The sequence below is a fragment of the Sorex araneus genome, chromosome X (genome assembly GCF_027595985.1).
Source record: "Sorex araneus isolate mSorAra2 chromosome X, mSorAra2.pri, whole genome shotgun sequence".
Lineage (NCBI taxonomy): Eukaryota > Metazoa > Chordata > Mammalia > Eulipotyphla > Soricidae > Sorex > Sorex araneus.
The window spans coordinates 278194272-278219731 of NC_073313.1; the positions used below are offsets into that span (position 1 = coordinate 278194272).

At 50.2% G+C, this 25460-nt stretch overlaps 1 protein-coding gene across 3 annotated transcripts; it reads right to left on the reverse strand.

The window, feature by feature from the left end:
* Positions 1-5970: 5970 nt before the first annotated feature.
* MCFD2 (multiple coagulation factor deficiency 2, ER cargo receptor complex subunit) lies at positions 5971-14832 on the reverse strand. Of its 3 annotated transcripts, none has more exons than XM_004618608.3 (4): positions 14747-14832; positions 9892-10049; positions 9119-9278; positions 5971-7653 (listed from the first exon to the last, which is right to left on the reverse strand). In XM_004618608.3, exons 2-4 carry the CDS (start codon positions 10038-10040, stop codon positions 7522-7524), a joined length of 441 nt encoding a protein of 146 aa, XP_004618665.3. In that variant the 5' UTR covers positions 10041-10049; positions 14747-14832; the 3' UTR covers positions 5971-7521. The 3 variants fall into 3 exon arrangements, with proteins under 3 accessions (XP_004618665.3, XP_054978572.1, XP_054978573.1); XM_055122597.1 differs by lacking the exon at positions 14747-14832 and adding an exon at positions 14526-14735; XM_055122598.1 differs by lacking the exon at positions 14747-14832 and adding an exon at positions 14398-14519.
* Positions 14833-25460: the final 10628 nt, after the last annotated feature.

Sequence of the window (25460 nt, forward strand, 5' to 3'; positions counted from 1 at the left end):
CTGGAGAAAGAGGCTGTGGCATATAAAGAGATCCATGATGGAATACTATGCAGGTATTAAAAAGGTGAATCTTGCAGTTTGCAGTGGCTTGGAATTGGAAGACTTTGTGTCAAGTGAAATCAGTGAAAGAGAGAAGATAAATGCTGGATTATCTCGCTTGTCTTGTGCAATAGAGAAAAAAGAAGATAGTATCAGGCAATGACAAGCCCTTGGCCTTGAACTGGTCAGCTAGCAGTGAGAGGCAGAAGGTGGAGGAAGGGGACTAGAGGTATCAAAAAGGACACTGGTAGAAGTCTTGGGTACTTTAGTGATGGTGAGGTGCAGTAATTGTACCTCAAAACCATCAACTTCAACACTGTTGTAGATATGTGACCTATAGTAATTGAATGCATTAATTTTGTTTTGTTTGGGGGCCACACCCCAGCGATGCTCAGGAATCACTCCTGGCAGTGATCAGGGTAACATAGAAAATGCTGGGAATTGAACGTGGGTTGGCTGCGTCCAAGGCAAGCGCCCTACCCATGTCCAGCCCCTAGTTTCTTTTTTTAGAAAGAAGTTATTAGGGTGAAGAGTGCATAGATTAAGGCATCAATGCATGCAGCCAGCATGGCTCCATCCCTGGCATCATATGCTCCCCTAAGCATCCGGGGTGGGGCACAGATGGAGAAGTCCCTGGACATTTTACCACACGCAATCCAACGGTCTTCTGCCAATAAGAGAGTGGCCATCAAAGCTACTCTTCCTTCGTAGGTAAAATGCTATTTCAGTCATAAAACTTTTTGTTTTTTTTTTGGTTTGGGAGTCATTCCTAGCGGTGCTCAGGGCTTTCTCCCAGCTCTGTGCTCAGGGAGCACTCCTGGCAGGCTCAGGAGACAATACAGGATGAGGGGGATCAGACTGGGGTCGGCCGCATGCGAGGCAAGTGCCCTGCCCACTGTACTATCACTCTAGCCTCAGTCTCATGACTGTTGAGAATATCTTTCAGTAGTGTAGCTATGATCAATTTCTTTGGGCCTATTTTGTTTTGTTCATCTTTTTTTTGTGTGTGTATTGTATTTGTTTTGTTACAACGACCAGAGAGCCCAGCAAGCTACTGAGAGTATCTCAACTGCATGGCCCAGCCTGGCAAGCTCCCTGTGGCGTATTCAATATGCCAAAAACAGTAACAACAAGTCTCACAATGGAGACGTTACTGCTGCCCACTTGAGCAAATCAATGAGGATGACAGTGATAGTGATACAATAATTTGTTTTGTTGCTTTTGTTGTTGTTGTTATTTGTTTGGGGGCCATACTCGGAAGTGTTCAGGGCTTACTCCTGGCTCTGTGCTCAGAGCTTACTCCTGGCTCTGTGCTCAGGGGTCACTCCTCACAGGCTCCAGGAACTATACCTGGTCCTGGAGATTGAACCCACAACTGCGTGCAGGGCAAGTGCTTAACCCTCTATACTATCACTCCAGCCTGGTGTTTATTGTTTTAATGATTACCACAATAATTCCACTAACATCCATCTTTTCATGTAGATACAACAGAATGAAGGAAAAAGAGAAAATTCCTCCTTATAATAAGAGCTCTGGGAGTTATTCTCTCACAGTGTCAGTGATGGTCCCGGTGCTGCACATTTATACCTCCACTTCGTGTTCTGGCCACCTACCCTTCCCTCTCCCTCCACCTCTAATAACCACAGGTCTGATCAACTGAATTCTGCCGGTTCCAATTCATGTCCCACCTACAAGTGAGATCATGAGTACCCTTGTGTTTAGCATAATGTCAAGGGCCAATAGTGTGGTTGGGAAAGGCAGGAATTTTCTCATTTTCTACACGTTCAATTTCTCAAATTGAAAAATCTTTGAGTACTGTTCTGGTCCTATCTCTTCTTCAGTTTCTTCTTGGGCCATCAGTTCAGGGCCAGAAGGAGCTGGAGATACAGGACAGTGGGTAGGGTGTTTGCCTTGCATACAGCTGACCCAGGCTCAACCCCCAGCATTTCACATGTTCGCCGGAGCACTACCAGGAGTGATCCCTGGGCACCAAGGCAGAGTAACTCCTCAGCATCAATAGTGCCACTCAAAGCATTTTTTTTTAATGCCAGCAAGCTAAATGGGGCCAGGGTGATAGTACAGTGGGTAAGGGGCTTGCCTTGCATGGACCCGGTTTGATCCCCAGCATCCCATATGGTCCACCAAGCACCGCCAGGAGTGATTCCTGAGTGCAGAGCCAGGAGTAACCCTTGAGCATTGCTGGATGTGGCTCAAGAAACGAAAGGATAAAAACCCAAAATGTTGGATTCCTGTTGAGTCAGACTTCTTCCCCGTCTCTCGTTCAGTTTCGGTAGAATCCGGGTTCCTCTTCCAGCTTGCTGATCCTTTCCTCGTCCCCTCCGCTACACTGCAGAGCCTGTCCACCTACAGAGGGGCTTGGGGCTTCACAGGCAGAGCAGGATCAAACCTGCCTGTGAAGCGTAAGTCCTACAGCACGTAGCCTTATCCCCAAGCCCCAGAGAGTTCTACTTCCATTATTAGAGTTTTCACTTCTCAGTTTTCTATGGGATACTTCTGTACAGACTCCATTTCTTTTGGTTTTTATATTGGCTTCAGCATGTTCCTAGTGGTTGAAGTAATTCTTCTCATAGCTGCTTGAAAACCTTGCTCAGACAGTCTGAGATGATGCGATTATCTAAGAGAACATCCACTCTCTCTGCAGCTTGCATTTTTATCACGCTGGAGCCCCTCCTGGTGAGGGACCTCCATGGTGAGTGACCTCCAATCTATGCCTAAAAACGTTCCCACTCTGGAATGAGACCAGATCCTACGTCAGTTGCCATCGGGTTTTCTATGCCAGGTGGGAGGGCGGGGAAGGTGGAGGTGGGGGAAAAAGTGGGGGGTGGGGAGAAGGTGGGGATGGGAGGGGCGCCGCTGCCATATAACCCTTTGACAGTTACAACGGCCTCCCCCACAGAGCTCCATTTATGGCTTCGGGCTGGCGGGCTGGGGGACTCAGCTGGGCTCCCCCTGAGTCTATGGTTGCATCAATGAGAGCAGATTTGCTGGTTGGAGCCACAGGAGGAAATAGGTCTCTCCCCTGCCCCCAGGGAAGGGAAGAGCCTGTTATGAGCCTTGAGGGGGCCCCCCAGGCCAGATGCCCGTGCGTTCCCACTAGCCCTGTCTGTAGCCTGGTTACTGCAGAGGTGGGCACCAACATCCCAGTCCTAGCTGGTGGCCACTGGCACGGCCTCAGGCACAGGAAGGGAAGGTGCCTCCTTAGGGCCGGGCCAGGCCAGAAGTCCAGCTCCTGGCCAGGCCCCAGCTGCCAGGCCCGCTTTGCTGGGTGCCGCTGGCCACAATAGAGCAGTTATTGCTTGAGAGCCTTTGGCCTTGTTAGGCTGCCCCTTCTCCCCCATCTCTGGCTGCAGAAAGCAGGTTTTCTTGGGGCCTTTTCATTTCTGGGTTGGCCCAGCTTCCTCGGCTCCAGGTTTGGGAGGGAAGCCTCGGCGCCCCACTGGCCTGGGCTGGCCTGGGCTGGCCTGGGCTGGCCAGCTCCCCAGCACTGCTTCTCGCCACCAGAAGGTCTCAGGGCTCTGTGGTACTTACTCAGTAGGGAGAGTTGCTCCTCTGCTCCCTTCCAGAAAGCAGTTTTTATATTTTACTCTCAGCAGGTTAGATGTAATGTCCTTTGGTCCTGCCCCTGACCCCCAGTTGGGCGCTAGGCATCGGTCGGCATCCTGGGCAGAAAGGGTTTCTCTCATAGACATGCAGTTTGGCTCTGGGTTTTATTAGATGCCATGTGGGAATATTGTCCAGTCACCTGGCATGACGCCTCCAGAGGAGCCTGGCATCTTGATAATCACATTTTTCCCCCTTTGCTCTCTTCTGCAGACAATATGGGAACCTGGAACCGAGATCAAAGAGGCCAAAGATCCGATGAGTGAGGACCTGGAGGGACAGCACAGTGGATAGGGAGTGTGGGCAGCCAGATTCGACCCCGCACCGCCCACAGGGTCATGACCACTGCCAGCCCGAGCACTGCTGGGTGAAGCCCAAAACAAAAATAAATTTAAAAGTATTAAGTCAGTAAATGAACAAAAGTATGGCTAAATAAAACGGTAGACAGAATAGGTAGTAATGTAATTAGTGCTGTTCTGATTCTTAAATTTAAAAGCACTAATGCCTGGCCACTATTTTGAAAGTTGTTGCGATCTGCTTGAGGTTTCAATAAAAGAAATAGGCTCTTTATATACAACAGGGATGGAGCACTAATTAGTAGGGTTCTTAACAGCAGAACAGCAATACTTACCCAAAGTTTAAAATTGTTCAAACCTCAATTCCTCAAGAAATAATAGTAAAGATAGACAGGATTTATGTACAAAGATAGACCTTGCAAGGAGCCATGTAATCCTGTTTGTTTGTTTGGGTCACACCCGGCCTTGCTCAGGGTTTACTCCTGGCTCTGCACTCAGGAAGTACTCCTAGCAGAGCTCAGGAGACCCTATGGGATGCCAGGGATCCAACTTGGGTCTTCTGTGTGCACGGCAAAGGCCCTCCCCACTGTGCTACTGCTTCCTGACCCCCCACCACCCTGCCCCCGCAGTTTTAAACATGATTTTAAATCATTTTAATGTGTTATCACAGGTAAATAGATTAATATTAATACTGGCCCTTGGAGCTGCTCCCTATTTCTCCTGACAACCTTTGGGGTAGGCTGTGAGGGAGCCCAGCTCCCTGTGAAGGGAAGCAGGGGCCGGCGAGAAGAGGCCGCCTCACAGGGCCCAAACTTGGTGTGGCCACTCCCCACGGTGGGCGGTAGGGAAGGTGTTTCTTGCTGGAGGTGACAATCTTTTTTTGTTTTGTTTTGGTTTGGTTTGGTTTTTGGGTCACTTCCGGCGATGCACAGGGGTTACTACTGGTTCTGCACTAAGGAATTAACCCTGGCGATGCTCGGGGGATGCTGGGATTTGAACCCGGGTCAGCCGCAAGGCAAACACCCTACCCGCTGTGCTATCGCTCCAGCCCCGACAATCTTTTTTCTTCTCTAGCTACCTACAGCAGGTGACTCCCAAGAGTCCAGTGGGCAAAGGATCAGCGAAGGCTCTGGGCCTGGCTCCTCAAGCCCATGCTCCCCTTTGAACATGGGTCTCGCTTGCTTGACTGTCTGCCTTTCTCCACTCTGGTGAAACCTGTTCTCTCTCAAACACGTACTTCTCCCCTCCCCTCATATCTTCCTAAGTAAGTTTCAATAAAAACGTTCTTGCTTGGGGCAGAGTGATAATACAGCAGGTAGGGCATTTGTCTTGCACACCACCAACCCAGGATTGATCCCCAGCATCCCATATGGTCCCCTGAGCACCACCAGCAGTATTTCCTGAGTGCAGAGCCAGGAATAACCCCTAAGCATCGCCAGGTGTGACCCAAAAACAAAACAAAAACAAAAGATAAAACTTTCTTGCTTCACCAAAAAGAGAAAAAAGAATCTGGGGGAAACTCCTAAGCAGCTTTCCCATTAGGAGGGCAAAGTGTGTCGTCTCCTAAAGGCCATGGGAGCCTTCACCTGCGCTCTGGCCACTCTCAGTGATGCAGATTCTGACCGGGGGAAACATTCAGCCGACTCAAGGAGCGAGTCCCTTGTATTCCTGACCCAGTGTGGCATCACCTGAAGTCTGCCAGGGAAAAACCTAGGGTGATTTTATCCGGGAGAAAAGGGTTCAGACCCAGGTAAGAACGCGCATGAAAGAAATCGGTCCTGGGGACTGGAGAAACAAAACTGCGGGTGAGAGCTGGCCATGCATGAGCCAAGCCAGGTCTGATGCCTGCCACCACCCAGGGCCCCCTGAGCACTGCCAGGAGTGACCCCTGAGCACTGCAGGCGTGACGCAGATACCCCTGCCACCAAAAAAAAAAAAAAAAGTAAAATGAAGTTCTGGAAAAAGATAAGCCAACCTTCCTGCAGCAGACACAGACCAGACAGACAAAACCCACTGCTTTAAGCTGTTTCATCACTTTATTGGTCATATATCCAGAACTCATCATATAAATCTTTCAAAATAATTAGATATTACAAGAATAGTTTATAATTCAGCTCTGATTGCACAAATACTTGACACAAGAAATTATGTTTACAAATACCCAAGCTTTCTTATAAGAATATTTTAGTAAGGAAAATAGGTCTCTACAGCCTCCAGCACGTCGCCATGGTACCCCCATCCAGCCCAACCTCCTGGCTTCTCTAACCTCAGGGTCTCCCCATCATATCCCACAAAGCCAATCACGATGGCGCTACAGCTGCTCCTTAACTATCAGATTCACACTGCTAAGATTTTAGACTTCTTGGGGCCAGAGAGAGACTACAATGAGTAGGGCACTTGTCTTACATGTAGCCAACCCAGATTCGACCCCGGCATCCATATGGTCCCTTGAGCACCACCAGGAGTGATCCCTGAATGCAGGGCCAGGAGTCAGCCCTGAGCATCGCCAGGTGTGGCCCACCAAAACCAGGTTTTAATCTTTTTTCTAATCTTCCCTGATTAGGAAAAATGTATTCAGGATAAAAGAGGTAATTCAAACAACATTCTGTTAAATGTAACTTGTCCCAGGATCCTCACTGGGCAAGGGGAACAATCTTTCGCCTTCTTTCTCAGGCTACACCTACTAGGAGCTGTACCCCACTGAGTCGGGCAGAGAAGAAAGCAAGTCCTAACTTTCCTAATAGTTTCTAAACTGCAAAAATGACACCCAAAGACAAAAGTTAAATACAAATATTAAGCAAGCTAAAATATTTCCCATTGATTTAGAATAAAGAACACTTTTACATCTTAAAAATCTCCCAGATTGAAGAAGACGTAATAGAAATAAAGTATCAGGAAGCGACAGTAGTTTTATAAAAACTACTTTTCAGTGAAAAAAACTGAAAAGGATTCCTCACTTGGATCAGTGGTTATGTCACTCCCAAGGTGCCAGGAGACAGAATCAGCAACTCTGCCGGGAGCCAAGCTCAATACTTGACCTTCTTCGGCTGCGGCTCTGAAGCCACCTCATCCACATTGGCTGACTTGCCCAGAGGCAACTGCTTAGACCAGGAGAACTTTACAGAATACTGACCATGTTAGCCTGAAGGAGGAGGACCCACGGGGAAAACCTTTGGCATTCATTCACCCCATTCATTCACCAGGACTGAGCTGAGAAATGTGTCCACTTGGCAAAGCTTGTCTTATTTTTCACGGAGCATGAGTTAAAATCAAGAGATAGCAGTATTCTACAGAATTCAAAGTACTCTGCTTCAATGATCGATACTCTTAGAAGGATTTTTAAATCAAACTCTTGTCCAATAAGGGATCTGACATTACTTGGGGAGTGCAATATGCCCCTTTTCTCTTCCATTTCTCTTGATTTCTTCTGTCTCACCCCAGTGTAACAAACTGCTACAGATTTTCACCAAAACACCAAAGCAGCCGTTGGAAATGTGTCGCTAAAAATGTTCAATCACATTATAATGGGTCACATTAGCCTGAAACCAGAAGATGACAGATATGTCTACTGCAGTGACTTTGCGAATTCCGCATAATCAATGTAGCCATCATTGTTCTTGTCATCGTCTCTCAAAACGCCATCTATTAAGTTGATGAGCTCTTCTTCGTTTATCGGCGGTGCCTGCGCATTCCCTTCCTACAAAACAAAACCCGGGCAAGACTGAGTCACACACCTTACGGGAAGGGCTTAGCTAAGGCCCTCAAGCCCACTCCTCTGCACCCAAACCCCTCTTCAGTGAGCTCATGGCCCCTTCCAGGAGCCCCCAACCCAGACTCCAGAAATGGAAACCATCGGTGGAACTTAGGACCCATATGACTGAAATGGGCCGTTGCTTTTTTGTTTTAAGAACTCTGTTTCTGGGGCTGGAACAACAGTGTGGTGGGAGGGGCTCCTGGCTGGCACAGGCCGGCCAGGCTCAAAACCTGGTACCTCACACGGTGCCCGGAGCCCCGCCAGGGGTTATGTGAGTGCCGAGCCAGGAGAGTAATCCAGGAGAGTAATAGGCCCTGAGCACTGCCTGGGTGTGAACAACAAGAACAACAAACAACCCCCCCCCCCCCACACACACACACAATGTTACAGAAGTAACCCAGGCTTGCTCTAGAAAGCTTGGTGTCCCGCCACAGTTCCGGAGTCGAGTCACGCTCTCCAATTCCCCTGAGAGGAGCTCACAACTCAGGCCCTGAGGGTCAGCCCTGGTGCGTGTGGACCTGGCAGTGTGGAAATAGCGGTGGCGCTGTACAATGTCCTGGGGTCACCAGGAGGGAGCTGGCAGTGCCAAGCAGTGGGTGAGTGAGGCGAGGGCTCCCAGCTCTAGAAGAAGGTGCAACAGGCCTCACCCTGGCCGGCCACCTGTCCCACCTCCCCAGAGACCCGGGGAGATGAGAGCAGGCCCCCCGCCAACAATTCCTGGCTGTCTTCCCTCTCCCCTCTCCAGTGCTCTCTGCATGGCTGGGGCCCGGAGCAAGCGCAGAGCCACTCTCTGGCCGCCCCACGCCCGCCAAAACTGAGTCTGCAGAGCAGTGAGGCTGAGCGGGGTGCAAAGGTCCGTCCCCTTTCTTTTGGGGGTGACAGGGGTTGCAGGCATGAGCCTCATCACTGAGCTGCGGCCCAGGCCCCAGACTCCCGCTGCCCACTGAGGCCCGTTCACTCATCAACTGTGGCAAACCCACCTGCACCTGCAGACTCGCTGGTGCCGGCAAAACGCCGAGGCACCCTGAGTGCCCCTGTCCTGGCCCGGCGCCCTGCTCTGCCTAGGGAAGCCAGGGGCTTCTCCACTGCTCTGCTCTCAGGTGCCGCCTCTCCGGCTGCGGCTCCAGCCACCCTCTGCTGGAGACACCGAAGCCGAAGCTCAGGGCGCAGGACAGCGGGGAGGGCGCCTGGCCCACACACGGCCAACCTGTGTTCAGTCCCCGGCGTCCCATATGGTTCCCCAGCACTGCCAGGAATCATTCCTGAGTGCCACAGGGGTAACGCCGGAGCACTGCCAGGTGTGGCCCAAAAAAAGCCAAAAAAAAAAAAAAAAAGCAGCAGCTTCAGGCTGGGCCCCAGCAAGCACCGAGGCAGGAAGGGGGAGGTGGCGGTGCCCAGGCCCACCCACCTCTTTGTGGACGTGCGTGATAGCCGTGGACAGCTCCAGCCCGTCCAGCAGGTTGTTGCCGTCATAGTCGTGCATTTTGAAATAATGGAGCTGCAATTCCTGCGGGGACATCTCCGCCTCGGGCTTGTTGATGACACCTTCGAGATGCTCCATGATATGCCTGAAAACCAGCAGGAAAGACTCAGTGCCGCGGCTGGAGCCGCCAGGACCCGCAGGTCAAGCTCGTCAAGCTCCCCGAGTCCAGACGGGCCGACAGAAGCAGGGGCCAACTCCACTCTGTGCTCACAGCCACAAACCAGGCCGGCAGGGGCAGGGGAAAGCCCCTGATTCAGCTGTTAGGCTGGCCCCAACTCCAGCACACAACACCCCCTTTAGTTATCAAAGCTGGGAGGGTGAGACATTTAAACGGCCATTTCGTGACACCACTCAAGGCTGACCCAGGTATCATCTGTGAAGCTGTGAAGCACAGAAGTTGTGGGAGGTGACTCAAGGCTTGACCATCCTCAGGAAAAGGGTAAGGCCTTGTCAGTCAGAACTCCGAGCTCTCCACTCGGGGTTCCCTCCCCACCACACGTGGTACGCTGTGTGTGTGTGTGTCACGGGAGGCAGCACTCAGGCCAGCTGGGTCCCCCAACTGGCCTCAAGACCCTCCATCTGTGACATAACCGTGAAAAGAGCACCTTGTTTGCAGGGGGCCGTGAGGACCAAGTATCATCCCTGGGAACCCCCCGGAGTTGGACACGGGCAGACAGAGGCCGGGCAGGGACACGTACTCTTGGTCATGCACTGTGTGCTTGTCCAGGGCCATGCCGGGGTGGGTATTGCTGGCTCCAGGCTCCTCGGCCCGGGCACCCAGGACACAGAAGGCCCCAAGCAGGCCACACAGGAAATGGGGTCCAAGAAGCCGCAGGACTCTCATCATTGCCAGCACCTGCAGGTGGGGAGAGAGAGGTGAGCGCGGGGAGGCACCACGTTCCTGGGGAATGGCCGAGGCCAGCCCTGCCACCTGCCCATGGGAGGTGGCGGGAGGTGGCTGCCTGCGAGTCACCAGCACTGGAGCCGGGAGGGGGCGGCCCCTGACGTTTCCTGAGCAACCTCGGAACTCTGCTGCCGGCAAACGGAACCAACAGAACCGAGTGCAGTTCCCTGAGGCCCACACACAGCCGGGCAGCGAGAATGTGTGCAGAGCAGAGCTCGGCGGAGGAGGGTTCCTCTCGGGAACACACTCAGAGGTGGGTACAGGCAGGGCCATGCTGAAGCTGTGGACGGGCCACAGAGGGAGCAGAGGCGGGGCAGAGCAGGAGGCAGCTCTGAGGGGCACGGAGCGGATAACGCGAGAGTGGATGAGAGGCTGCCCAGGTGACCGGCCACTGCGGGCAGAGCTCTCTCGGTGCGTGCTCAGTGTCCTGAGGACACGTGGATGCCACAGGCGGGGGAGGTAGCAAGGCTGAGTTCCAGGCGCAGGGACATACTGCTCTGTGGAAGGACCCGCACGGGCAGGGCAAGGCCCTGGGCTCTGTGCCCAGCAGCCCCTGCTCCCACCCTCCCAACAAAAGGCTCGGCTCTTGGAAGCTGGTCTGGCACCCGGCAGGGAAGCGGGGAGTGGAGACGGGAATGGTGGCAGAGTGAAGCAATGAGGGGTTTGGCTCAAGGTCCCCAGGCCATGACCACAACACAACGAGCCCTCTGAAGTGTTCTCACAGCATCCCCACTGGGCTTCGGTTGCTGGCCACCCTGGGCCTTGCAGACTGGCCTCGGAAGGGGAAACACAGAGACAGCCAGACCAAGCGTGGAGACAGAAAACGTGGCTCACAGGCCCGACAGGGCAGGCGCTGAAGGGCCAGTGACTCCCAGGGGCCCACAGGACCACAGCCCCAAACATCAGGCAGAAAAACCAAAGCATTACCTTCTGGCCAAACAGTGCTCAGTGACTGCAGAGGGGCCCTGCAGAATGGCACCGAGAGGTGCCCCTTCCCAAGCCCACTCTGCCAACAATTCCTCCCCGGCCCTGCTGAGGGGATAAGGGCTCCTGGGCATGTGCGGGTGGAGGAGGAAGGAGCTGCTACAGCAAGCAGCGATAAGCCTCAGCCACTGACCACATCCTGGCGGCTCTGCAGCCCAGAACCCACAGTTCCAGAAACAGTTTCTTTCTTTTATTTGCAATTAGGTGTGTGTGGAGGGGGAGGTGGGGGGGGCACACCTACATTCGGCAGTGCTCAGGAGATACTCCTGGCTCTGCACTCAGTTATCACTCTTGGTGGTGTTCAAAGGACCATATGGGATGCCAGGATATATCCTGGCCCACCCTCCCTGCTGTACCACTGCTCCGACCCCCCCAGAAACACTTCTAACAGCGCCACCACCGGGCAGGTACATGCACTGCCGCTAAAGGGACACCCAAGGGAAGTCCTGAGAAGCAGAAGGCCACCAAGGGCTGTGGCCAGGGGCACAGTGCCCAGCTAGCACAACCAGAATGTGCACCCAACTGGAGGGTGCCCCTAGGCAGCACCAAAGCTCAGTGTGCCACCATGGTTGTGCTCCTGGGTTGCTCCTGCCTCTGTGCTGAGGGATCACTCCTGTGGTCCTCAGGGGCCATATGTGGTGGTCAGGGATCGGACCCGGTTCAGTTATAGGCAAGGCAGGTGCCTTATCTTCCACCCCCCACCTCTTTGGCCCCATAAACTTTGTTTAAAATATATTTTGGGCTGGATCCATAGCACAGAGGGTAGGGTGTTTGCCTTGCATGCGGCAGACCTTGGTTCAATTCCTCTGTCCCTCTCAGAGAGCCCGGCAAGCTACTGAGAGTATCTCACCTGCACGGCAGAGCCTGGGAAGCTACCTGTGGCGTATTTGATATGCCAAAAACAGTAACAACAATCTCAGGATGGAGACGTTACTGGTGCCCGCTCTAGCAAATCAATGAGCAACAGGATGATAGTGACAGTGACAGTGATATATGATTTAGAAGGGGCTGGAGAGATAGTACTGTGGTTATGGTGCTCGGTGACCTAGGTCCAATTCCTGGCATCCCATTTGGTCCCCCCACTGCTAGCATTGCCAGGAGGAATCCCCAAGGGCAAAGCCAGGAGGAACCCTTGAGCACCACCCCACACCAAATATATATATATATATATATATATATATATGTATGTATATGTATGTATATATGTATGTATGTATATATATAGTTTTTTTGTTTGTTTGTTTTTTGCTTTTTGGGTCACACCTGGCGATGCACAGGGGTTACTCCTGGCTCTTCACTCAGGAATTACTCCTGGCGGTTCTCAGGGGACCATATGGGATGCTGGGAATCGAACCTGGGTTGGCCGAGTGCAAGGTAAACACCCTACCCGCTGTGCTATTGCTCCAGCCCCTGTATGTATGTATATATATATATACACACATATATATCACTGTATCACTGTCATCCCATTGCGCATCGATTTGCTCAAGCGAGCACCAGGAACATCTCCATTGTGAGACTTGTTACTGTTCGAATACACCACGGGTAGCTTGCCAGGCTCTGCCGTGCGGGCAGGATACTCTCGGTAGCTTGCTGGGCTCTCCGAGAGGGATGGAGGAATCAAACCCGGGTAGGCCGCGGGCAAGGCAAACGCCCTAACCGCTGTGCTACCCTACTGTATATATATTTAAATATATAATTAAATGAACCCCAGCACCATCCCAGGATACTTACATATCACACTGGGTGTGTGTGCGGCAGGGAGGGCTGGGGGAATTCTAACTCTAATAATACTCCAACCAGCCAAGGGATTAGTCAAACAGTAATTATGGGTCCAGCCTCTTCAAAAAATAAAGGCCAAGACCATTCATTTTGAACATGGCCCTTTGGGTTTTCTCTGGGTTTCCAGCATAATTGGACCACAACAAAAGCCAAATCTACAAAAAACAGTGCAGAAACTCCCTCCCCCAAAGCCGAGGAGAACAAAGCACCCACCACAGGAGCCTACAGAAACACAAGCTGCTCCCTTCTGCCCAGAAGCCAAGTTGCATCACCCAGCCACCAGCCGGGCTCAGCTCCCCGCCACCTCTGGGTGACTGCCCAGGAAGCTGGAGACTCCGGCCACAGCTCCGGCGCGCATACTCTCCTCCAGCACTGCTCTGTGGACACCCCACCAGCTCCAGACCCTTGACGCCCGTCTTCCTCTGGATCTGCCGCTCCAGATTCTCCCAGATTGCTCGGCAACTCCTGCAACCCCTGACCTCTGACTCCTGCCCTCAGCCTCCCGCACTCATAGCACACAAACAAGGTCACAGAGGTCCTCCTCTCCCATTTCTCCTGTCGCCTCCCTCAGGAAGGCCAGAAACCCCCATCGCCTGTCTCTTCCCTACCAGAATCACTGATGAATTTTTGCACTTCTGACTCTATCACCAAGTACTGAGCTGACCTCAGGGCGCCCACCAAGTCTGGATGGGACACAGCGAGGGGGCCCAGGGTCCAGGTCACAAGCAGCAGATCAGGCCTGAGACCAAACGACCCCCTCGGGCTCTCCTGTGGCAGCTCGGCCCACTTTTCCACTCACGTGTTGCTCTAACAGCTCCAAGGGACTGGAATTCTTAAAAAAATAATAATAATAAAATTAAAAAAAAAAAACAGCTCTTGGCAGCTTTTTTCTCTTGCCAGAGGAGTTCTGAGTCAAAACCTCAAACTCAAGCAGCCAGACATCACATCACACACCCAGGGCAAAGGCAGAGAATATCTGGCACTTTCCTGTCTCTAATCCTGGATTGATGGAAGGAAATCCAAGTTTCCAGGCCAAAACCAAAACAAAACAAAAAACACTGTTCCCTGGACTGGGGGTTGAGAACTGTTTCTAAAAAGCAGACATTTTTGGAGGGGTGGTGGGGGGAAGGCCACACCCAGTAGTGCCCTGGGCCTGTGCCCAGCTCTGCTCAGGGAGCACTCCCGGCGGTGCTCAGGAGACACATGGGGTGCCCGGGGTCAAACCCGGGCTGGCTGCGGGCAGGGCAAGCGCCGAGGCTTGCGCTACCTCTGGCCCTGAGACACACACTCGATAGGTTCTGAGTCCATCTGGGGAGCCGGCGGCCGGGCCCACCCGTGCCACCACCCTAGGGCCTCGGCTGCTCGGACACCAGGGCCAGGCCCACCCCAATCCACTGTCCCCTGATTCCGGCTGGACGCGGAGACCTGGGACCACACCCCCACGGGGTGCGGGGGAGGACCAGGGATTCGGGTAGCAGGACGCAGCGCCCAAGCCCGGAGGAGGTCTGGCCCGCCCGGAGGGGGTCTGGCCCACCCGGCACTCAGAAGCTGCCCGCGGCCCGGGGCGCGGCGGGGACAATGGGCACTGGGCGGCGGGCCGGGCCCGGTGACGTCCTGCTGGAGCTTCCCGCCTTCCCCGTGCAGTCCGAGCGCGTAACAAACCGCAGCGGCCGAGGGCGCCGGGGCTGCTGGACACGGGTCGGCCCCGCTGGGCTCCGAGTCCGCGAGTCCCCTGGGACAGAGGTTCGGTTCCGCTCTCAGCTGGCCGGAAAGTCCCCTCGGCCGGGCCAGGCCTGCGTCCCAGCTCACTGCGAGGTCCCGAGCACCACCCCCAGGCCGCGGGACCAGGCCTCCGGCCCTCCGCTCCCCGCCGGGGCACTCACCGTCGCGCCCCCGCAGCCAGCTGTGGCCGGACGCGCGAAGCCCTCCAACTTGAGCCTCGCCGGCCCCCGTCCGCCAAAAGTCTCCCGCCGGCCCCGCCCACCCTGCCGCACCGCGCGCACGCGCCGCTCAGCCCGCTCATTGGCGCCGGCAGGCCACGCCCCTTTCCTGGCTGCGGGCTGTGTGGACGGCTCGGGTGCGTACACGTGTATTGGCACTCACGGAGCTTGCACGGGTCACCCGGGGACACGCGGCTGCGACCCGGCCTGGCCCACGATCGCCACGCTGCTCTCGGAGGAGCCCCAGGAACAGATGCTGCCTTGGGACATAGGACTTCCAATGCATGGAGTGGACATGGCTCCTTTACAGGGGCCTGCAGGGCCCGGGTTGTTAGAACAATTATTGGAACCCTAATTTTCTTAACGAACAACTGGAAAATACCGGAGCAGGTCTTGGATCCTGCATTTCCCACACTAGCCTGTTACATCATGCCACATCTCTGCAGTAGTGTTGACTTGTGTGCAGTTCCCAACAAGTTTTTGTTTGTTTTTGTTTGGGGGCGATATCCGGCGATGCTCAGGGGTCACTCCTGGCTCTGGTCAGGAGCAGAAATTACTCCTGGTGGTGCACGGGCCACCATATGGGATGCTGGGAATTGAACCCAGGTCAGTCGTGTGCAAGGCAAACGCACTCCCTGCTGTACTATCTCTCCAGCCCCACCCAACAAGTTTTCGAACATCGAGTTTAAGTGCTAGTTGTGAATTCAGTAGCTGTTAAGAAGACAATGTCAAAAGGGGAAAAAAAAAAAACAACAACCTCAAAATATACCCAGTTAAGGCCCGCATAATCCTGCCATTTTAACTTGGCTCCTGTGTAAGACTACCATCCTATCTTTTGATGAGATAGAATGAACATAGACCTCATTTACCAAGGAAGAAGTTCCTTCTACCATTTGTGTCTATAAAGGTACATAATCACCTTTCGCATATGCCTGGGTATAGAGACAACAAAAGAAGAATGTTCAGTAAATGTTCCCAAAACATCAGCTGAAGTCTATTAAACAGATCTGTGCCTTGAAAATTGGCTGAGGTCTCCTGCAGAAGTACCTCATTCCTCCCCTGCTTTCATCTGAATTTGAGGTCTGTCAGCCCTATCCCCAAGAAAATTCTCAGAATTCCAAAGTCTCCAAAGAGATTCTTTCATTTAGGATCCTTCCTTTCTAACCCAGAAGTTTGGGTTAATTTGATCTAGTTCATTTTCCAGTCCTGTATCTACCTCTCCCCCATTCTTCCCTCGAAAGAGTAATAAAATTGGAGCTGGAGTGATAGGACAGCGGGGAGGGCGTTTGCCTTGCACGTGGCCGACCTGGGTTCAATTCCCAGCACCCTATATGGTCCCCTGAGCACTGCCAGGAGTAATTCCTGAGTGCAAAACCAGGAGTAACCCCGGTGGATCACCGGGTATGACCCAAAAAGAAAAAAAAAATCTCCAAAACATTTCATGGAGGAAAAAGTGTTTAAGTTGGGTCTTAAAAAGAGTGATAAGGGACTGGAGTGATAGCACAGTGGGTAGGGCATTTGCCTTGCACGTGGACAAACCAGGTTCGATTCCCAGCATCCCATATGGTCCCCCGAGCACCACCAGGAGTAATTCCTGAGTCCAGATCCAGGAGTAACCCCTGTACATCGTCAGCTGTGACCCAAAAAGCAAAAGTAAATAAATAATGAAAGTAACAAATCTAGATTAAAGAGAATGATATGAAAACACAAATAATATGTTGGAGGAGAGAAGCAGCTGGTCTGTAGTTTATAACCGCAATCAGCCAGGCCCCACATCTTGGAGCATTGCTGGGATGAGAAGCACAATTTTCTTTGTCTACACGAGCTGAAGGGAGCATGAAGAGAGAGGGGAGGGAGCACCAGAAGGTAAAGGCTGAGGACCAAAGACAGACATCATCCTACTGCTCCAGGTATGATGTTGCTTAGGGTTACTTCAACCGCAACTGAGCACACAAACGGCCCAAAAAAGGTTTATCTATTCCCATACTCTGCTTTATTTTTTATTTTAATTTCTATAGAGTTGTTCACAGTAATTTATTGCGTTCAATATTTCAACAAAAATGAATCAAATATTTATTTGTTTTGGTGATGTTCAGAGACTGCCCTTCACTCTGCATCCAGAGATCCCTCCTGGCAGTGCTCGGGAACCCTGTGGGATGCGGGGATCGATCTGAGCTAGCCACCTGCAAGGCAAGCGCCCTCGCCGCTGGCACCCCATACTCTGCTTTACAAAAGGATGTTTTCCAAGACACACACACACAAAAAAAATAAAGGGTTAGAGAGATAAGGCTCTTGCCTCACATGCTGCCTTTCCCGGTTTGATCCCAGGTACCACACATGGTCCCTCGAGCATGGCCAGGAATGAGCTGTGAGCACAGAGACAAGAGAAAGCCTGGAACAGAGCTAAGTATGGTCCAAAAGCTAACCAAAAATTATTTTTAAAAAAATGAAAGAAAAAGAAATAAACTAATTAAAGAACAGACGGAAAATAAAACTTTTATTCCCCTTCCCCCCCACCCCCAAGCAATCCCTTTTTCTATGGACGTTTAGGGAGCTTTAGGCCAGGGTACATAACTCCTTGGAATGATGGGACATGTCTTTCCTCTAACATTTGCTCACATCTCTGGCAGAATATCACAAAGGAGGGTTGGCTCACAGGGAATGCAGATGTCATAACTATGAGATACCACCCAAAATATCACTCTAAGGGTGATTGGAGGCCTCCCTAAAAGCCTTCGTCCCTCTTGGAGAGACTGGCAGGCTACCAAGAGTATCCCGCCCACACGGCAGAGCCTAGCAAGCTACCGGTGGTGTATTCAATATGCCAACAACAGTAACAACAATTGGCCTCATTTGCCTGTCACCAAAAGAGCCCCCAATACGGCAGCATTAAGAAAGATGAGCAAGGAGAGGCTGAAAAAATCTCGGGGATGAACTAGTCTGCCAAAACAAAGAAAGACTAAAATGATTGTCTGTACTTTCAACACACGTACGCTGGCATCAGAGGCATCCATCGAGGTCCTGATGGTGCAAGCCCAGAAGATCAAGAACGCCATCATTGGTCTGACTGAAACGAGGAGACATCAATTACATCACGCCATTTTTGACACTGGAGAAGAATTGTTCCTTGGAACACAACAACAGAACTGTTGGTGGCGTTAGTGTCCTTGTCAACACGAACTTGGCCATGAGCATCGATTCATTAAAATGCCTAACTACCCGAATTGGACGATTACATTTGAATAGATGTGGTTCACTGACTGCAATTTCTATCTTCGTCGTCTACACGCCAACTTCCAACTACAATGAAGACGAAATTGAGAGGTTCTACATGGAACTGGAGAGGTTCTATAAAGAAGACCACACCTTCTACAAGATCATTGTTTGTGATTTTAATGCCAAGATAGGTCCAAGAAGGTCGCCCAAAGAACTCCACATTGGGACACATGGCCTAGAATGGAATGATCAGGGTGAGAGACTGTCTGAATTCATCATGTCGACCAAGACCATACATGGTAACTCACAGTTCCAGAAGGCCGAATCTAAACTCTGGGCATGGGAGTCTCCCGGTGGACAGTTCCACAATGAAATTGACCACGTCATATTCAATCAAAGGTTTTGCCTGAACCATGTCCCTGTTGTCCCAAAATTCCAAACGGGAATGGACCACTGTCTCCTTCATGCAAAATTCTACTTCACAGAGCGGGGAGAAAAGTCTGCAAAATTTAAGTCTAAGAAGGCAACTCCCAGAATGACCACCAACTGGGAGCTCTTTGGCACTATTGCAGCAACGTGGGAAGATGCCGTCCTTGACAACATTGACAAGGAATATGATCGACTGGTTCAGCACCTCCATGACTGTGTGAAGAATGCCGAGAGTGAGAAAGCCACAAACAGATGCCTGTCTTCGGAAACTCTTGAGCTCATTCGTCAACGTGGTATAGCGCGAGCCTCAGGCAACCACAAGCTAACGTCCGAGCTCACAAAGCTGTGCAGAGATTCGATAAAGGAAGACCTCAAAGAGAGAAGAGAAGCAGTGTTGGCCAGTGCAGCAGAAGCCAGGAAACATATTCTCAACGCTCGCCTGTCCTTCGCCAACTACAAGACCAAGATGACTGCCCTCCGACGTCCCGATGGATCTATCACATCTTCCAGAAAGGCAATGGAGAGGATTATTCACGACTTCTACTCAGATCTCTTTGACAGCCATGTCCACCTGCCCACGTACCAAATTTCGCAGGATGGATATGTCGTTCCCAACGTTCTCCCTTCTGAAATCCGACACGCCATTTCGTTAGTAAAGATGTGTACAGTACCTGGTCCGGACAAGGTCAGACCCGAACACCTGAAGAATCTGCCACCAGTACTCATCAATACGCTGGCTCGATTCTTTACACGCTATCTGCCTGAATGCAAGGTTCCATATCAGTGAAAAACCAGTAGGACTGTTCTGTTGTACAAGAAGGGAGACATCCACGACATCAGCAACTATCGCCCAATCTGCCTGCTGTCTGTCGTCTACAAGTTGTTCACTCATGTCATCCTGAATAGAATAGGCAGAACACTAGATGAAGGACAACCATGCAAGCAAGCCGGGTTCCGAAGGGGATCAGCACGATAGACCATATCCACACAGTGACCAAACTCATTGAAGTTTCGTGAGAGTTCAAGATGCCACTCTGTCTAACGTTCATTGACTTAAAGAAGGCCTTCGATTCTGTTGAGACTGAGGCGGTCATCGAAGCCCTGGCCAAACAGGGCGTTCAAACTCAGTATATCAAAATCCTCCTCGAGCTGTATTGTGGATTCACCACCAGGATCTCACCATTCTACAAGGAAGTGATCATTGATGTAAAGAGAGGGGTGCAGCAGGGTGATACCATTTCACCAAAACTCTTCAGTGCCACCCTCGAGAACATCATGTGAAGACTGGAATGGGAAGGAATGAGAGTGAAGGTCAGTAATTACACCACCTCCACTTCGCTGATGACACCATTTTCATAACACCAAACATTAGTCAAGCGGCACAAATGCTGCCCGACTTCAACCACGAGTGTGGAAAAGTCAGATTGCAGCTGAATCTCATGAAAAACAAACTGGTCCCTGAAGCTCCATTTGCTCTCAATGGAACGAACATCTCCGAATGCAGCAGCTATGTGTACCTGGGTCGAGAAATTAACATGAGGAATGACTTGGTTCCAGAACTGCGCAGGAGGAAGAGAGCAGTGTGGAATGCCTTCAAGAGCGTCGAAGAAGTGGTTAAGAGGACGAAGACCCTCCGACTGTGGGCACATCTTTTCGATTCCACCATTCTTCCTGCACTAACATATGCCTCAGAGACCTGGGCCGTACGCACACAGGATGAGAACGCTATTAGGGTATCCCAAAGAGGAATTGAAAGAGCTATGCTAGGAGTATCACGTCTCACTCAAGTGAGAGAAGGAATCCGGAGTTCTGATCTCCGTCGACAGTCAAGAATCAGGGACGCTGTCTCATTTGTCAAGGCATCAAAAATCAGATGGGCCGGTCATGTAATGCGATTCAGAGACTACCACTGGACTAGAGCTGTTACCGACTGGATTCCATTCAGATGTGAATGGCCGCTTTTCTAAAAAGGACACATAGGTGGCCAAGGGGCATGTGAAAAATTGTGCTCATCATCACTCTCGCTTATTAGGAAAATGCAAAACAGTCACAATAGATATTTTCTCATGCCTTTGAATATGGCTTCCATAAAAAAACAAATAAAAAGCTAAAGGCTTGTATCAAGTTTCTGGGCTAACTAGCTGAAGAATATGAAATAATTAACCAAAAATATATGTACCACATGCTCATTGTGACCTTATTTGCAGCAGCTAAGATATGAAAATAAACCTAGAGGCCACTGAGGTAAATGGATAAAGATGGGTTTGAGGAGCTGAAGAGAGAATACAGTGGGGAGGGCATGTGCCTTGCATGGGGTCGAGCCCCAGCATCCCATATGGCCCCCAGAGCACTGCCAGGAGTGATTTCTGAGCACAAAGTCAGGAGTAACCCCTAGATATGCCCAGGGTGGCCCCAAACAACAAATAAATAAGTAATATTAATAGTTTCCGTTTGCAGCACAAAGGCAGAAACTCAAGAGAAGATAGGTAACTGAAAGGCATGAGCCCTGCTTAGCAGGTACCAGGCCCAGGGCTGAATCCTTAGGCCCACAGGACCACCACGCAGGGCCAGGTGGGCCCAGCCCACCCCACTCGGCTGAAGCTAAGGAGACCTCCACTACCAGCAGCAGAAAAAAACAAAAGCTGTGTTGGATGGTGGTAGAGAAGGGAAAAGAATAATTCTTAGAGAAAATAAAAAACGAGGGTGGGGAGAATTTAGCTTAGTAATTGGTTTATGAATGGTCTTTTCTACCAAGCAAATCAGTCAATCAAGTCAAGTCAATTGAGTCTGAGTCAGGCATATGTCAACAGTTTACTGGAAAAACAAATGGAGTGTGCAGAACTGACCTGGACTTTTGAAAAACATCCTGAAAGCTAGATGGACGAAGCCAAAGCCTGAAGGTTCTGAGTGGTCAGCAGTTCAAGGTCCAGTCGGCCCCAGTTTGCCAAAGAAGCAATCAACCCAAAACCCGGCACAGTATTTTTAAATTTTATTTATTTATTTTTTGGATCACTAGATTTTTTGGAGCTAGACCGTTACAAAGCTGTTCATGATCAGATTTCAGTCATAGTGTTCCAACACCCATCCCTCCACCAGTGTACATTTCCCAGCACCAGTGTCCCCAGATTCCTTCCCGTCCCCCACCCCCCTAATCCCCAGCCTCCATCTCTCTCTGTCTCTCTCTGTGTCACTCTCTCTCTCTGTCTTTCTGTCTCTGTCTCTTTCTGTCTCTCTGTCTCTGTCTCTGTCTCTCTCTGTTTCTCTCTCTTTGCACAGTATTCTATATGCTGACTCCAAGCTCTGAACTGTCTGCCTGCTTGGCCAGTGTTGCCAGGAGAGAACTCCCAGGTCTCCTTTTCAAGGTTCTGCCACTACCACCAGAACAAGAAACTAATGGGCTGGAGCAATCAATAATGCACTTGCCTTCCACTTGGCTGACCTGGGTTCAATCCCCAGCATCCCATAAGCTTCCCCCCCAGGAAGGCCAGGAGTGATCCCTGAGCACAGAGCCAGAAGTGCTCATCCTGAACACTGCCATATGTGCTCACTTAAAAAAAATAGGGCATGGGATGGGATGGGGCAGGTGAGGGAGGGCTTTGGGGGAGAAAAAATAGAAACTCAAGAATTATGTAATGTGAAATAAGCCAAGAAGGAGATAAAAGCTGAATGATTTCACCTATACATGCAATCTAAAAAAGCAGAGCAGATGGACATGTGGAAAAAAATATATGTCCAAGAGACCTGTGGAAAACAGTGCTCATTATCACAAAAAAAGTGCTTGTGTATGGTTGGAAGCCTGCCTCATGAGCTGGGGGAGAAGGTAGCTGGGATAGAGAAAGGATCACTAAGTCAGTGATGGTTGGAGGGATCGCTCGGAATGGGAGACGTGTGCTGGAAGTCGATAAAAGACCAAATGTGATGGCCTCTCAGTATCTGTATCGCAAACCCTGGTTCCCATAAGATAAATGGACACCTCTGTTCATTGACAAGCTTAGGACAAAAGCCAGAATTTGGAAACAACCCAAATGTTCTATGGCAGTTGAGTAGAAAAAGTACTTGTATATGTACACAATGCAATACTACATAGCCATAAGAGAAAATTAAATCCTGCAGCTTTCTGTAACCTGATGGAACTGGAGGGCATCATGTTAAGTGAAAGAAGTTTCAGGGGGAATGATAAATACAGGTGATCTCTCTCGTCTGTGCTGCATTGGAGAAACAGAACAAGGGAATAGGTAGTTAACAAGCCCTCGTTCCTGGATTACAGAACCAAGAATGCCAAGGGCTGAGTGTGTGTGTGTGGGGGGGGATGATGAGGTGCACTGGAAATTATATAAAATCAAGGGTCTTTAGCATTTTCCTTGGGTTGAGGTGATGTGACTGTTTATCATCATATCTGATTACACCAATAAAAATATTTGTCCCAAACTATAATGCCTACCTTTAAAAGAAAAAAAATGAATGCACGAAGGGGACTTGTTTGAGACATTGATGAAGGGATGCTCACTCTGGTGGTGAATGTAGAATCGGAACATCGCCTGAATCTCTTACAACCATATTGTATATTGTGGTCCCTAGATAAAAATCAAGGTCTAGAGATGAAACAGGAATTTGCTCCGGGATCTGGAATTGCCCAGTGTGAATGTGTGCCAGACATACTAGGGGCAATGTCAAATGGCAATCTGAGGGAGACCTGTATTGAAAGGAGTATTTAATACAATATAAAGTTTTAGGGCAAAGGGCAGACGAAAATCCTTTAGGGAAAAGACCACAGAAGAGAGCCCAGAACTAGTCTAGTGTTTGGAAATTATATATAATTTATGCAGGAGTTTTATTTTAAAGTAGATAACATTTAGTGCTAGTAAAATACCATTTGACTCTTCTCCTGGGTTTGGGAGGCAAATCACTTTCAACAGTTTAGAGGATGTTAGCAGAGTAAATGGGTGGGTTTTTCTAAATAGTTTCATAGGGGACAAAAAGATAGTATAGCATGTAGTGCACTTAACTTGCACATGACTGACCCGGGTTTCAATCCCTGTCATCCTATATGGTTCCTGAGCACTGCCAGGAATAATTCTTAAGTGTAGAAGCAGACCTAACCCTTGAGTATCGATGGTAGTGGCCCGAAAACCAAAAATATATTAAAAACAATTCTTAAAACCCTCCAGGCTCGGGGCTGGAGCTATAGCACAGTGAGTAGGGCATTTGCCTTGCACGCGGCCGACCCGGGTTCGATTCCCAGCATCCCATATGGTCCCCTGAGCACCACCAGGAGTAATTCCTGAGTGCCAGGAGTAACCCCTGTGCATCGCCACATGTGACCCAAAAAAGCAAAACAAAAACAAAAACAAAAACAAAAAAAAACCCTCCGGGCTCTCCAAGAGGTACAAAGGAATCAAACTCGGAGAGCCCAGCAAGCTGCTGAGAGTATCCCGCCTGCACGGCAGAGCCTGGCAAGTTACCCGTGGCATATTTGATATGCCAAAAACAGTAACAAGTCTCACAATGGAGACGTTGATGGTGCCCACTCAAGCAAATAGATGAGCAACAGGATGACAGTGACAGTGACAGTTAATGCCCATATAAGTAGAGAGAAAGAAGAAAGAAGAAAATTGTCTTCCATAGAGGCAGGGGGAGGGGTGGAACAGGGTGAGGGAAAGGGACATTGGGGACATTGGTGTTAATAAATGTACACTGGTGGAGGGATGGGTGTTTGATCATCATATGATGACACTCAAACATGAAAGCTTTGTCACTGTCACTGTCATCCCATTGCTCATCGATTTGCTTGAGCAGGCACCTGTAACGTCTCCATTGTGAAACTTGTTACTGTTTTTGGCATATTGAATACACCATGGGTAGCTTGCCAGGCTCTGCCGTGTGGGCAAGATATTCTCAGTAGCTTGCCGGGCTCTCCGAGAGGGGCAAAGGAATCAAACCTGGGTCAGCCACGTGCAAACAAGTGCCCTACCTGCTATACTATTGCTCCAGCCCATAAAAAATAATAATAAAATTTAATTTTTTATTTAAAAAAGTGTGTGTCTGTGTGTGCGTGTGTATTTCGGCATCCCATATGGTCCCCCGAGCACTTCCAGGAGTAATTCCTGAGTGCAGAGCCAGGAATAACCTCAGAGAATATCAAGGTGTGGCCCAAAACCCAAAATAAATAAAAATAAGCAGCAACATTGTTAGCCAGAGAATAACCCCAAATGCAATAATCCCAAAATGGTAGAAAATTCCATTTTGAATTCTATATCCAGATATATAATCTTTCAAGAATTAAAGCTTCTTTATCTGATTTTTTGCTAGCAGAAATCATGTTCATTTTCTAGTTCTGTGCACCAAATTACTAGATTTAAGAGTTTAAAATCATACCCGCTTAGGATCTCACCAAACAGACTCGGGGTAGAGCTCAAGTAGCTTCTTCGCTCAGTTTTAAAAATTGGCCTGAAATTGGGCTCAAGGCCAAGGCTGGGATTTATACGAGGTCCGAGGTCGTTCTCCCAAGATAAGGGAGAAGTTTCACAAAGTCCAAGACATATCATTAATAAAGTACAGTCACAGGCTGAGCATAGTTCAGCGGGTTGGAACTTGCCGTGGACGTGGCTGACCTGGGTTTGATCCCTGGCATCCCATATGGTTCCCTGAGCACAGCAGGAGTGTTCCCTGAGCACAGAGTCAGGAGTAAGTCCTGAGCAAGACAGGTGGCCTCCAAATTAAAACAAAATAAAAAACAAAAAAGGTGTAGTCATGTATGACTTAATGACAGGGATAGAATCTGAGAAGTGTGTCATTGGGTGATTTCAGCGTTGTGCAAACCTCAGTGTAATTTCACAAACCTAGAGGCTTGTGAAGGGAGATTCTAGGAGGTTCTGTGACCCAGCTGCTGGGCTGTTGGCAGCCTCTTCGTTATCTGTCATAGAAGGAAACCTGTGCACGTAGCACATGATGATTCATTCTCTGATCAGACACAATGCAATGCTAGGCCAACAACCTAATTTTGGAAACTAGT